The sequence below is a fragment of the Mycteria americana genome, chromosome 22 (genome assembly GCF_035582795.1).
Source record: "Mycteria americana isolate JAX WOST 10 ecotype Jacksonville Zoo and Gardens chromosome 22, USCA_MyAme_1.0, whole genome shotgun sequence".
Taxonomy (NCBI): Eukaryota; Metazoa; Chordata; class Aves; order Ciconiiformes; family Ciconiidae; genus Mycteria; species Mycteria americana.
Window position 1 is genome coordinate 3,840,503 of NC_134386.1, and position 12,388 is coordinate 3,852,890.

The 12,388-nt window shown below is 53.4% G+C and overlaps 1 protein-coding gene across 4 annotated transcripts; it reads right to left on the reverse strand.

Moving 5' to 3' along the window:
- Window positions 1-1,950: 1,950 nt before the first annotated feature.
- Window positions 1,951-9,945, reverse strand: MYL4 (myosin light chain 4). 4 transcript variants are annotated; one of them, XM_075523268.1, is made up of 8 exons: window positions 9,610-9,945; window positions 8,763-9,017; window positions 7,880-7,907; window positions 5,296-5,445; window positions 4,572-4,745; window positions 4,083-4,160; window positions 3,369-3,412; window positions 1,951-2,169 (listed from the first exon to the last, which is right to left on the reverse strand). In XM_075523268.1, exons 2-7 carry the CDS (start codon window positions 8,859-8,861, stop codon window positions 3,384-3,386), a joined length of 558 nt encoding a protein of 185 aa, XP_075379383.1. In that variant the 5' UTR covers window positions 8,862-9,017; window positions 9,610-9,945; the 3' UTR covers window positions 1,951-2,169; window positions 3,369-3,383. The 4 variants fall into 4 exon arrangements, with proteins under 4 accessions (XP_075379383.1, XP_075379384.1, XP_075379382.1 ...); XM_075523269.1 differs by having other exon boundaries at window positions 9,568-9,945; XM_075523267.1 differs by having other exon boundaries at window positions 8,763-9,945.
- Window positions 9,946-12,388: the final 2,443 nt, after the last annotated feature.

Genomic DNA, 12,388 nt, shown 5'->3' on the forward strand with positions numbered 1-12,388 from the left:
CCGGGATCCTCAGCTTTTCCAGAGGAGGAGGCAGGGCACGAAGGCACATGTGGAGGTATATAGCTATAGAGATATAGAGGTATATACTGCGCCTGTTCAAGTGCATCATTCCAACCTGCTTTGGTACAAATCAGCTCCGCTTTATCCTAAAGAGACAGAACAGGTCCCCAAAGGGAAGCATGGCTGGCTGTTACCCCAAGGGTGCTTCAGAGGCTGGATTTCACAGCCCTCACGTTTTTCTCTAGTTCTCTCCATCGTTTTCCACTGCTCTCTTTCTGTCTGTCTCTTTGCAAGAGTCTCTTTGGTTTTAATTTACAGTGTCATCATTCCTGTCTGCACAGAAGCTGGAGGCTCAAATACAAGGCTTGTACTCTGCATATAGGAGCGAGAGTGCAGCCTCTTGGCTTGCCAGGGCAGGAATATCACGGCTAGCAGGGCCCCCAGCCTCTGCTATGGATTTCCTCTGCAAGTTCAGGCAGGTCCCCTGCCTCTCCTCTGCTCGGTTCCTCTCTGCAACAGCACGTTCCTCTGCAGAAGTCAATGCCATGGTGGTGGCAAGGGCAAACGTGACCCCAGAGTGAGTGTGCAGCAAGCAGCGTTCCTTTCTCACCCTGTCACCGTGGTCCTTTAACAGGTTAAAACACAGATAGCACATTAAAGACACGAGATGCCCAGATTCTCCCTAATGGAAGCTCTGGAAATACCACAGACAGAAGCTAAAATCTAATCTTGCATCTATAAACAGCTTATGTTGCTTTTTATGAGCATTTGAATCAAGCAGTGGGAATTGAAAGCAGCTGTTACTCAGTCACTGCACAGAAACGAGCAAGTGGCAGCTGAAGTCAACCACATCGGAGCAAAATGCCTTCAATTTCTAGTCAAAGTCACGGAGTGAGAACATTGGAATAAGGAACAAATCAAAGAAAAGCGTTTTCTGCTCCCAGGTGTTCTGCTGATGGGAGGGCTGAGTTATCTGTCATGAATTATTCACCACTTCTAATGATGCTATGATGATTTTTTTTGCAGGTAGGAAGAGGGAGAGAGCCACCAGCTTGCATCACACAGCCCCCTGACAGCTTCTGGCTGCGAACACACCGTCTGCCTGGAGAGGAACTGTCTGGGGAGCCCTGTCCTGGCTGGGCTCCATCCCAGGCAGGACACTACCCGCACCCCAGGGACCTGCCATCCCGTGCCGTGAGGGTGGAGGTGCGACCTGGCCCGGAAATACCCATCGTTTCCCTGTTTTCCTTCCCCCTTGCTGATTCATCAGGATTCAACTTCCTGGGAACCACCCTTCAAAACTAGACTTTTGGACCTGTCAATGACATAGAAAAAAGAATGTTTTTAATGTTTTCTCTGATGTTTTTGTTTTTTTAAAGGGCCTCTGGCCATTTTTGGCTGGGACAAGCAGCGCGTTGATGAAGAAGAGGTGCCTGCTGGTCTCTCCCATGACAGGGACCAAGCAGCAGGGCCAAGCAGGTCCCTCTGCTCCACGGTGCAGTTCAGCCTGGACCTGGAGGGAATGCTCATGGGGCAGCACGTTGTAGGGTGGATGGGCTACGGGTCCAAAAAAGGGCTGGTTTTAGGGCAGAGAGGAGGTGACGAACCTCCCAGGAACAGGGGGTCTGTTTGATGCAACCTGTCCCTCATGCTCACTTTGCCCCAGGCCCACCTACCTCCATCAGCAAGACATGGCCAGACTGCAGCCCAGCTCCTGGCCCCACACTGAGGGTGGGGTGATGAACAAAGACCCTCACCCCCAAGTCTGAACTCCTCCCTCACATCTAGCAGTCATAAAACCTGCCTTTTTCCCCTTTCTGTGGGATCATCCTGCCATCTCCAATTGCTGGTGGAGACCGAGGGCTCCATCTACCACTTCAATGAGTAGTCCAAAGCCAAAGCAGAAATACCATTTAAGGGAGGAAGGAACGAAATTTAATGAGCCAAATGTCACAGGAAAAAACTGAAAAGAATAACTTAAGGTTTAAAACCAAGTTGCAGGTGTCTCATTGTCTACTGAGGCTTAGGCACATATACGTGGAGGCCAACTCTTCATGGTGGCTCATGCAGAACATCTCTGCAGATGTGCGACATCCAGGGAGGAAGGGACACGGATGGAGGAATCTCGCTCTTTGTGGTGCTCAGGTGGGTTCAAACATTTCCGAGGGCCTGGGAGACAAGCATGAATCTTAACGCAATGAATTTTTGAGACGAGAGCGTTTCTTCTCAGATGAACCCAAAATGTCAATAGCCGCAATTCCACACCATTAAAAAAAACAGTGTTTCATGCAAATAGTTTTGTGTAGAATTAAATCTCCTTGGCAGCATTTGCCACCTAACCACCTATATTGCTGAGCTGATGAACAGGAACCGGAGAGAAATGGATTAAAAACAAGATAAAAAGGATGCTGAACATTCAAAGGTCAGACTTCTGTCTGTCTCTGTTTTAACCTTCTGATGGTTAAAGAGATTTGTGTGTGTGGGGGGGGGGAGAGATTTTTAAATGTTTAATTTGTGTATTTAGCAGTATCTGAAGGTCATTTTTTTTCTTTTTTTTTTTTTTGCCTGCTGCCTTTCACACAGCTGAGGAGAAGAAAAATGTTTAAGAAAAGTAAGTGGGGTAATGAAACCATAAGAAACTGGCAGGAGCTGGGGGGGACCCCTTTCCCCCCTCCTCTTTATCTAGTGAGGATGTATCGAGCTGTAGCCCTATATGTAGTACCGAATTTAGTAATTTGGATCTTAGTAATTTGGATTTTCTTTTAAATGGAATATATTTCTGAGGGATAGTTCACCCTAAAAGAAACGTGTTTCTCTGTTTTCCTCAGGCAGACTTAGAGGAACACAAACAACTTAACAAGCATTAATGGTACATTTTCCATATTCTTTCTAATGTTAATGGGAATGTTGATATTTCTTAAGTATTAGCACAATAGTATAGAAATTTCCTCGCTAAGTACTTAGTATTTTCTTAGCATCAAGTAATTCACTGCTGCAAGTTTTTAAATATTTATTTCCACTGGCTGCTGTTTGATGACCACCTGAGCTCCTGGTGGGTTAGAAAATGTACTGCCATAAACCACACCAACCTCTTTCTTTCCAAGCAGAGACTCACCACAATTAACCAGACCGCGACTGACAGTCACAGGGCTGATGCTGTCCCGATAAATTTTAAATGGCACAAGTTACGAATGAGGTTCGTTATCATGAACACAGCTGTTTGTGCTTTCAGAGCTGGGGTTATTCCTGTGGCTTTAGTCCACTGCAGGGTTGCTTGTGGGGTTTGGGTTTTGGTTCCTCTGCCCCTGGCTGTTACATGCGGGATTTCCAATTTCAGAGTAAGCAGCAGGAGACCCTGATAAACTCACCTGAAGTTTCTTCTTTCAGCCAGACATGATGTGCTTGACAAAAGCTGAGGAGGAAATGAGAAATGAGAGCATGAGAGGTCAAAGCATGCTGTGAGTTGTGGTGGGGCGGGCCGTGAGGGGTACCCCAGCCCGGGGCACCCCAGGAATGAAGGGGACGTGCTCTGCCAGGACTGAGATTTCTCCTGTTTGCACCTTTTGCATGCCATCCCAAACGTGGTTAGAGTGATACCAAACCCCTCTTGGAGACGAGCCGGTACCGCTATCCCCAGTTTTCTGAGGCCAAGGGTACCCTCTTTTCCTCAATGCCCTCCAATTTTAGGGGTTCCCAGATTTAACCATCTCCTGTGCCAGATTTTCACCCTCTTGGAGCCACGAGCGATCTGGGTCTCCAAATGTTCCCAATAGCCTCTGCTGTGAAAGATGCTGGCTTTGTTTATTTTTGATAGCTTACAACAAAACAGTGCCAAAACTGGGGATAAAACAGTCCTGAAACCCTTGGAAACATGCTGTCTTCAGCTGCTTTTACTGGAAATCGCTGGCACAACCACCTTGTTCCCAGCTGACATGTTTCACAGCTCTCCTCAGAGAGGCTTTGGAGGGTGGTCCACACCTCCCTCTCAGTGATCACCAATGTCGTCGCGGAGGACACATTTTGCACCCTAAGACAGGACGACCAGGTCTGAGATGGCCCCAATGGGAAGCTCTTGTTCCTACCTTCATAGTTGATACAGCCATTGGCATCTTCTTGCCCTGCCATGAGCTGCTCCACCTCGCTTTCCGTCATCTTCTCCCCTGGGGGAGGAGGACACAGAGGTGAGGGGAAGGGTTCTCAGCCCACCAGGACCTTCCTGTCCTTCTGCCAGAGAGCCAAAGCCACCAGAGGAAGGAAAAGGAGATTAAAAAGGAGCTGTGCAGCACTACACACTGGAGAGTGCTGGTGGGAGATTGTGGAGAGAGGACCAAGGTGCAATGCTTGTCTGATAGTTGAGGATGTTATGGACTCTCCATCCCACCTGGATCATGGATGAAGCTGTGGTATGGGAAAGGCTGCACATTCAGGAGCCATTCACTCCTACAAGAGCCTATGAGCAGCAGAATAAAAAGGGTCTCTCTGACGTGTGAGACCAGCAAACCCACCCCAGCCATCTGCCCAGAAAGAGCTTAGGGGTGTGTCCTGCTCCCCTCCCCAGGGCCAGCCCGTACCCAGCGTGACCAGCACATGGCGCAGCTCGGCCCCCATCACCATGCCGTTGCCCTCCTTATCGAAGACACGCAGCCCTTCCACAAAGTCCTCGAAGGTGCCCTGCTCCTTGTTGCGGGTGAAGTGCTGCAGGATGGGGAGGAAGGTCTCGAAGTCCAGCATCTTTGTGTTCATTTCTGGAAGGGGAGGAGGAGATGGGGTCAGAGATTAACTTCACTGGGCTTAAGTCAGCCTCTGAGGACCTGCTTAACCTTCTTGGTCTCATTTCCAGGGGAGAAACCCCTCAAAGTGATGGGACTATTAACATATTTTACCTGAGATGGGAAGATCCATATGAGGAATAAAGTATTAACATCTGGGGACTGCACACAAATTGCTGATATCAGCCAAAAATTAAAACCAGCAGGTCGGTCCTCTGCCACCGAGGCAATGCGGCTGCACTGGGACTGGTCAGGTTACACCAATTTGTACCAGCTCAGGATATGGTCTGCTAAGCATCAATTGCCACCATCCCCAGCTGAGGACAGCCTATCCCTTACGTCAGCCGTGGTACAGGGAGGGGGAGTGAAGGAATTTTGCAGGAATGAAGCCTCTCTGCATCATTTCCTTCCCAATTCCTTCATCTTGCAGGGCTATTCCTACAGGAGACTTAATCCTTCATTTGCTCCCAGGGAGCACAGAGATTGCTTGTCCCACCCTGTCCCTGCTGCCCCAGTTTGCTGTCACCTTCTGGTTTGGGTTTGCCCAGCACCTTCAGGACCTCCGCATTGGTGGGGTTGTGACCAAGCGCCCGTAGGACGTCCCCGCACTGCGCGTAGGTGATCTGCATGGCTCCTGTGGGCGTCCGGTCAAACAGGCTGAAGGCTTCTTTGAACTCTGTGAGGAAGAAGAGCTCGGATGTCATACTGGCCCCATTTCCCACCCTGCTGGGAGCGAGTCCTGCCTGGCGGGCAGGGAAGTGATGGACACGTGCGTGGTGGGTGCCCTTTGCACCCGTTGCTGCTGCCCAGGGCAGGCAGCCCTGCGGTAGCTTGAGCAACGAGCCACTGAAGCTTGCCAGACTCCTTCAACGAGTCGCTCAGCTTCTCAAGCAGGTTTTGCCACCCGTGCAGAACTGGCTGGACAAATCATGCTGGGATTCCTGCACCACCTTGCACTGGCAGCACCGGCTGCAGGTGCAGGCTGCTGTTTCTGCTGCACAACATCCCCTTTGCTCTTCCCCTTTTCGACTCGGGCCTCCTGAGGACCCCATGACCGTCCCACTGCACTCCCATGACACCTGCACCACCCCGTCCGCTCTCCTGGCATCCCCCCAGCCCCAGCCAGGCAGACACAGCACGGCATTGCTCGTGTTTGGGGAAGGGTGACCGTGTCCACCCCAGCCTTGCAGACCACGTCATGCCAACCCTACTTGGAAGGACATGGGAGATTCATTTCCAAGCTCGCTCCTGTAAATTATCATGCCATTAAGCATTACATTTTACCTGGAGGAAGGAGGCCTAAATTAGGAACAATTAAGAATTTCTTTCCTTCTGTGTGTGACGCTTTTCAGCTTCCTGACCTGCTGCTGGATTCTCTCTTTATTCCCAGTGTTGGCTACATGGATAACCATGCTCCTGCAGCTGCTCAGAGCCTGGTATCTGCCTCTCGTTTCAACCCAGAAGATCTCCACTACAACAGGCTCCTCACTGGTGTCAAGGTGCAAAATGTGGGAAACCAATCCTCCAGGCACCCCCCCAAGTCTTTACCCTCCTCCTCTGCAGGCAAGCCAAGGACCCCGAGGCTGGTGGCTGGCACCTGCCTCTCCAGCTGCTCCACGCAGGCAGCAAGATGGTGTGTTTCCTGCAGCAGATGCTCTACACACTTCTGGATTTCATCCTGCTGCCTCCAGGTCAGCGAGTCCACCTGAGCAGTTGACTGGCCCAAGCGGGGAATCAGCCCTTCCAGCCTACACACATGAATGCTCAGAGCTGTGAGTTTCTTGTCCATGGCACTAATGAATTCCAGGTTCTGGTCCATCTTCTTCATGATGTCCAGCAACAGCTCTCTCAAAGCAGAGCTGCTGCTCTTGCTACTGTTGGGTGGAATGAAACGATCGCGGTGTCCATGCAGAGATGGAGATGTCATGGCCTGGTAGGCATTGTCTTGGGTTTGGTGTGAACCCTTGCCCAGGGCTTTGGGTTTGCTCCACTTTCTACTTGGCATCTTTATATCTTTGGCTGAGCCTCACCATCCCCTGGACCTGTCCCCACGATGTCTATGCTGTGACCCTGTAGTCCTGTCCACGGTCCCCCCCAGCACCTCGGGGCGCTGCTGTCATCCCGCTTGACCTCACAATGGCTCCATCTCTGCAGTGAGATCCCTCCGTCTGGCGCCGGGGGGACCCGGGGGGGGACATCACCGCCTGCGAGTCCCTGGGTCAAGAGGCGCTGCTATGAGGGCACTCAGTGATGTCCACTCCTGACTACCTGGAGCCACGGGAGCATGTCACATGCTCTGGGACGTCGCTGCAGGATAAATCCAAATATTTTTGCATTTTAACTTGCTCACATTTCCACTGGCTCTCTTTTCTCCTTTCAAAAGCTGGTTTGGAGGCCAAGCCTGCAGGATACTGGGTCTCCTCCTCCCAGTATTCCCAGCAGGATCTGCACTGAGATCTTATCCCTTCCCTAGTCTGTAAAGAGGCATTAAAACTGTCCGTAGAGAGATGAGAAATCCCAATCCCAGCTCAGCCCCTCGGCATGGGGCTGTCCCTGCATCACCAGAGGCTGCTCCTCCCGTGCAAATCCCAGGCTTTGAACCAGCCTTCATCTCTCACCATGAATGGAAAAATACTTTTTCCCTGCCAGGCTCTGAAACTGGGATTATCCTCTTCGACTGGGGCACCCTCAGTGCAGAGCAAGGAGCCAGGATCCATTCATTGCTCCCGACAGCCCGGCGTCGCAGCTCCAGCTAAATCCCTGTGCTGGCTCCCACTCCCCTCCGGCATTGCTCCCGTCTCCATCTCCTCTCCTGCCTCTTCCCTTCCCACCAGCACTCTTCCTCATCTCCTTACCGGCCCGATGTTGGTTGAGGACGCGACTTTCTGATTTCATATGTCCCTTCTACCTGGTAGGAAACCTCATGAGCCCGTCCTGGAGGATGAGCAGCGTGTTGGGGGGAATGGGGTACCCAGATCCTGCTGGGCTTTCCCCCAGGAGGGGATTTGATGTGTGGGACCTCGGCTCTCAGGTCTGCTGTGAAAAACTACCTGGAAAAAGGACTCCCCGTTTCTAATGTCATCTCTGGGAGAAGGGGAATCTGCACTTACCTTCGATCTGCTCTGCAGTGAATTCAATCTGTTGGGAGAAGAGAACAGAGCCAGGCATGAGGGCTGTGTTACTGCCAGGGGTAACGAAGGGGCTCTCCCCCGTGTTTGAACATCTCCCTCCCCAGGCTCCACAGCCTGCTCGGGGCAGGGGGCCGTATCCATGCTGTGTCCGGCCGTGCCGTGCCCGGGAGCGCTCCTGCCCTCGCTGCGGAGCCGAGATCCCCACGGAAAGCGCAGCCGGCAGCAGTGCAGCGGGCGAGGGGTGGGCAGGCAGTGGGGATGCTCGGACCACAGTCAGGGCTGTTTTGGGTGGAAAGGATGTTATTTCAAGGCTTGATCCCTAGTTCAAGTGATTAAACAGCCTCCGTGCTGAGCCTGCTATTAACAACTCTCCTGCCACAGCTCTGGCTTAAAAATGTAACTATGTCCTGGGGAATCACAGAAAAAGTGAGCTCCCGTTGTAGGGACTTGGATAAAATATGCTCTCACATGGATGAGACAACGCGGGCAGCAAAATACTTTAGGATGGAGACAGTGGGTGGCAGAAAAGCTTTTTAATGCTGCCGGGGCCCCGATATGGCAGCCAGGAGCTGTGGGGCATTTGACTCCGCAGCCGGAGCTCTGGGCAGCAGCGTCCCGGTGCGAGTGCGAAGCAGTTTCCTTGGGTGAGTGCTGTGCAGGGCTGGATGGGGGAAGATTGAAACATCCCCCCAGCGAGGAGAGCATCACTCCCAGCCTGCTGCATCAACAGAATCTGATCATCTTCCCCTCCCAGCCCTGGCTCTCAGTATGGCTAATGCCGTTTGCGCGGCGCGTTGCATCGCCCGTGCCTGACAGATGACGGGCAGGAAGAAAGACGGTGACGTCTTCATTCCTCACTCACCTTCACACTCTTGGGATCGAAGGCAGGCTCTCTGGGTGGCTCCGGGGCTGGAGCCGGTTTGGCTGCTTCCTTCTTTGGGTCGGGTTTCTTGAGCGGCATTGTGCTGGGTCTTTGCAAAGGTGCAGGGATGAGTCCTGCTGCCCAGCGAAGCAGCCAAATGGAGGGATGAAAGGCAAAGTCTGCTCCTTCCCTTATATACGGAGCCGTGTCCTCACCCCGGAGGGGCAGGCCAGCTGCTGGAGCAACTGCTACTTACTATAAAAGGAAGAAAACTCAAACGAGAGGGGCCCCAACTTGACAATTGCCCATTGTCATCGGCTCCTGGCACAGTGAAGCCACCAGCCGTGCCCCCCCCCCCCAGCCACAAAAGGGGGGACGTCTCCCCCTCCAGCACCTGCACCGGGTGGGCTGCATGGGGGCCGCTTGCTAAATGATTACTGAAAACCTAAACGCGAACGGCCCCGGGTGCCTGGCAAGAAAATAGCAACACGACGGCTGATAAACCTGCCGTGATACCCACGGGAAAAGCGCGTCTGTTTTTAGGCAGGCCTGCAAGGGTGGAAGCTGCAGAGCCCTTTTTAAGACCGGGATTTACGAGGTGCTGCTTCAAAGGAGCTCAGTCCTCTCTGAACGATCCCCCCGGTCTCGTGCTCAGGGTCTGGTTTGCCCCAATCTCTCCCCAGGGCTGAGCTTGTGCCCTGGAAAAGGCCACGCTGCAGGCAAGAAGCCGTATTCCGTCAGGATGGCTAACGAGGGTAATGCAAACGATGGCTAAAGCCAGGCATTTAATTCTTCAGCTCAGGACCTTTCACAGCCCTGCACCACTCGTCCCATGTATCCCCAAAACCTGCGGGGCAGAGCGGACGATAGGGTCTCCTTTCGGCTCCTCGCCAGGTGCTGGGCAGGCTCCGGTGGGAGATGCTCCTGCTCTCATCTCAACTGTCTGAAGACCTACAGAAGAGGCAGAAGAAGTCACCGAGTTCAGCATCCCAGAAAACGGGGCTTGAGGGTTACACCGAGACATCCTGAACCATCAACTTAAATATAGCCAGATTGCAACAGAGCACGGGAGAAGGAAAACCCATCCCCACTTTGCGCTGGGGTCCCAGAGCTGGTATTTTGGTAACAGAAATAAATGGGCAAAAATTAATTACAACAGATGAGAGCATCTTCTCTGCCGTGAAGATGCTGCCCGGCCTCATTTCTCTGGCCAGTGCTTGCTTAAATTGGGCTGCAGGGACGGCTGCAAGCTGCTGGGTGGAACAGGATCCTGTGGGATGCTGTTGGTCCTGGGGCGAGAGCTACGAGGTCCTGGTGCTGGCCGGAGTCTGAGCCATTACATTTGTACATATACACACATTATATATGTATGTATTTAAGGTTTGTCTATACATAGATCTAGAAAATGCAGTTGTATTTGTATTTTCAGGTGGTTGAGTCAGGCTGGTTCAGGTCACGTTGTATCACCAAGCTCAGGCTTGGCATGACCAGGTCTAATCCTGCTGTTTCGGAGCTGCTGCAGGGCTAGGAGTGATGGGGACAGGGGGTGTCACCAGCTCAGCCCTGTGCCAGAGCCCCTCAGCCTCTTCCCTGCCAAAACGCTGCTCAAGCCGGAGGCTGAGCCCTCGCCAGCCGGGTTACGGGGGTCTTTCAGAAGGAGGCAGCAGCCACAAACTGCTGGGAAATTTGCTGTCTGCCGTCATCTCATGATTGCGAGCATGGATTCGGGGAGCTGAGGGGGCTGGATGATGGGGCTGGGTGGGTGGTGTTTGCAATGATTACTTTTCAGATCTCTCTATAATATAGCAAGTAATTTAGCAAAAAAAACCACCCAACATGTTTTGATAACTGCAAACTCGGAGCCTGGGTCAGATTTCGCCTACAGTGGGAATCAGATTGCCCCGGAGCGTTGCTGCCTCCCCCTCAGCCAGCATCCATCCATACAGGCATCCATCTGACTCCAAAATAACCTCACCTTAACTCCGTCCTCACTCCCCAGCAGCTTCTGGGTCAGAAATCAGTACCCAGAAGAGCCTTCAGAAAATATTAATCCTGCAGTTTAACTGCTTATCCCTTCTCCTGTCCTACATGCCCGTGCAGCATCCCGATGAGCAAGCGCGGGAGCCATGGTGCCGCTCGGCAGAGCGATGCCACCGGCCTGGTGTTGGCACCCACGCGATGGGCCGGGGTGGCGGCTAAATTGGGCCGGGGAGACGGGCAGCTGACAAAGATGCCCTTAATCCCTCCTTGATTTACAGCTGATTGCCGTGGCACGGCAAGCAACCCAGAGGCTTGTTTTCCTGTCTGATTTAATCAGAGGGGAGGCAGCACCTCCTGAGCGCTGTCGTTTGGATTTGCCGGCTGGTATGCCTTCCCTTGCCGCAGGAGCCGAGCAAAAGTCTGACCTTCCTCCAAGCAGCCACGGGGGCTTGTGGTTGGGACCAGGACAAGCCACCCTGCCAGGAAAACCCCGAGGGAGACTCCGGGGTCTCTGCCCTGTGCCGGATTTTGCCCTTATGGAGGCAGCAATAGCTGCACCCGGCCATGGATTACATGGGCCGGGGGTGAGGCCGTGGGTGGGAGACTGCTGTTCCCAGGGTTTGGCGCTGGGCTTTTGAATTTCAGCCTCATCCCACTACTGATGACGTCCTTGGGGAACAAGGAGTCCCCGCTCTGTGTCCCCGTTTCCCCAGGGGAACGTCCAGGCTGCTGCGGGGACACAAGGTGTTCGAGCTGGCAGGTTCAAGCTGGGCATCCACATGATCCCGAAACGCAGGGAACAGCCCCGGGGCCTCCCTGTGGGGATGCAGGTGACAAGGGACCGCTCTGATGGGGACGGTGTCAGCTGCGGTGGGACCAGCTCTGACCCACCAGCCCCGCCTGTTCGGTTTATCTCATTCACGGGCTGCATCAGGCACCCATCAGAGTGGAAACTCCGGGCTGCCAGGACTGTCTGTCTGTCCTGCCTGCTCCCGCAGTGCTGATTTAGCCGTCCACCCCCCTCCGCAGAAGGCCAAACGCAGTTGTGCAGGGAGATCTTTTTGCAAAGCAAACGCACAAAGGCAGCGAGGTGCTTGTCCCAGTGGGGAGCAGGACCGATCCCCAAAACGCGCCCCAACCCCGAGAGAAGGAAAAGGGTTAAACTGGCGTCTGCCTGAAAGCCATCCCATCTCGGAGCATCGGTGCCGAGGTGACGCTCACGTGCTTGCACCCTCTGCCTCCCTGCCGCCAGCCACCTCGCTGGGATTTTCCCCAAGGTTCCTTCGGCTCCTTGGGACCAGTCTGGGGCTGGAGGGGACCGAGCAGCGCGGGGGCAGTGGGGGGATGCTGTGACAGCTGAAAAATGAGCCACCAGGCAGTGAGAGAAGTTTCTGAAAAGAGAAGAGGAATCTGCCTTGAATGAAGAGGATTTTAGCACCTAGGGCTAAGCCAATAAACCTCTGCCATCCCCATCCGAACGGGAATTGTTTGCACACGCTCCAGGAGCTGCTTAAAGCAGGCGAGACGCGGAGCCTGAATAGCAGCGAGCATGGTGGGGGGAGAAACCCCCCTGCCTGGCAGGCCTGCGAGCGGCTCCCTATAGCCCTGCCGGGGCAGCGCCCACCGGCACAGGGGACTCACCTCTG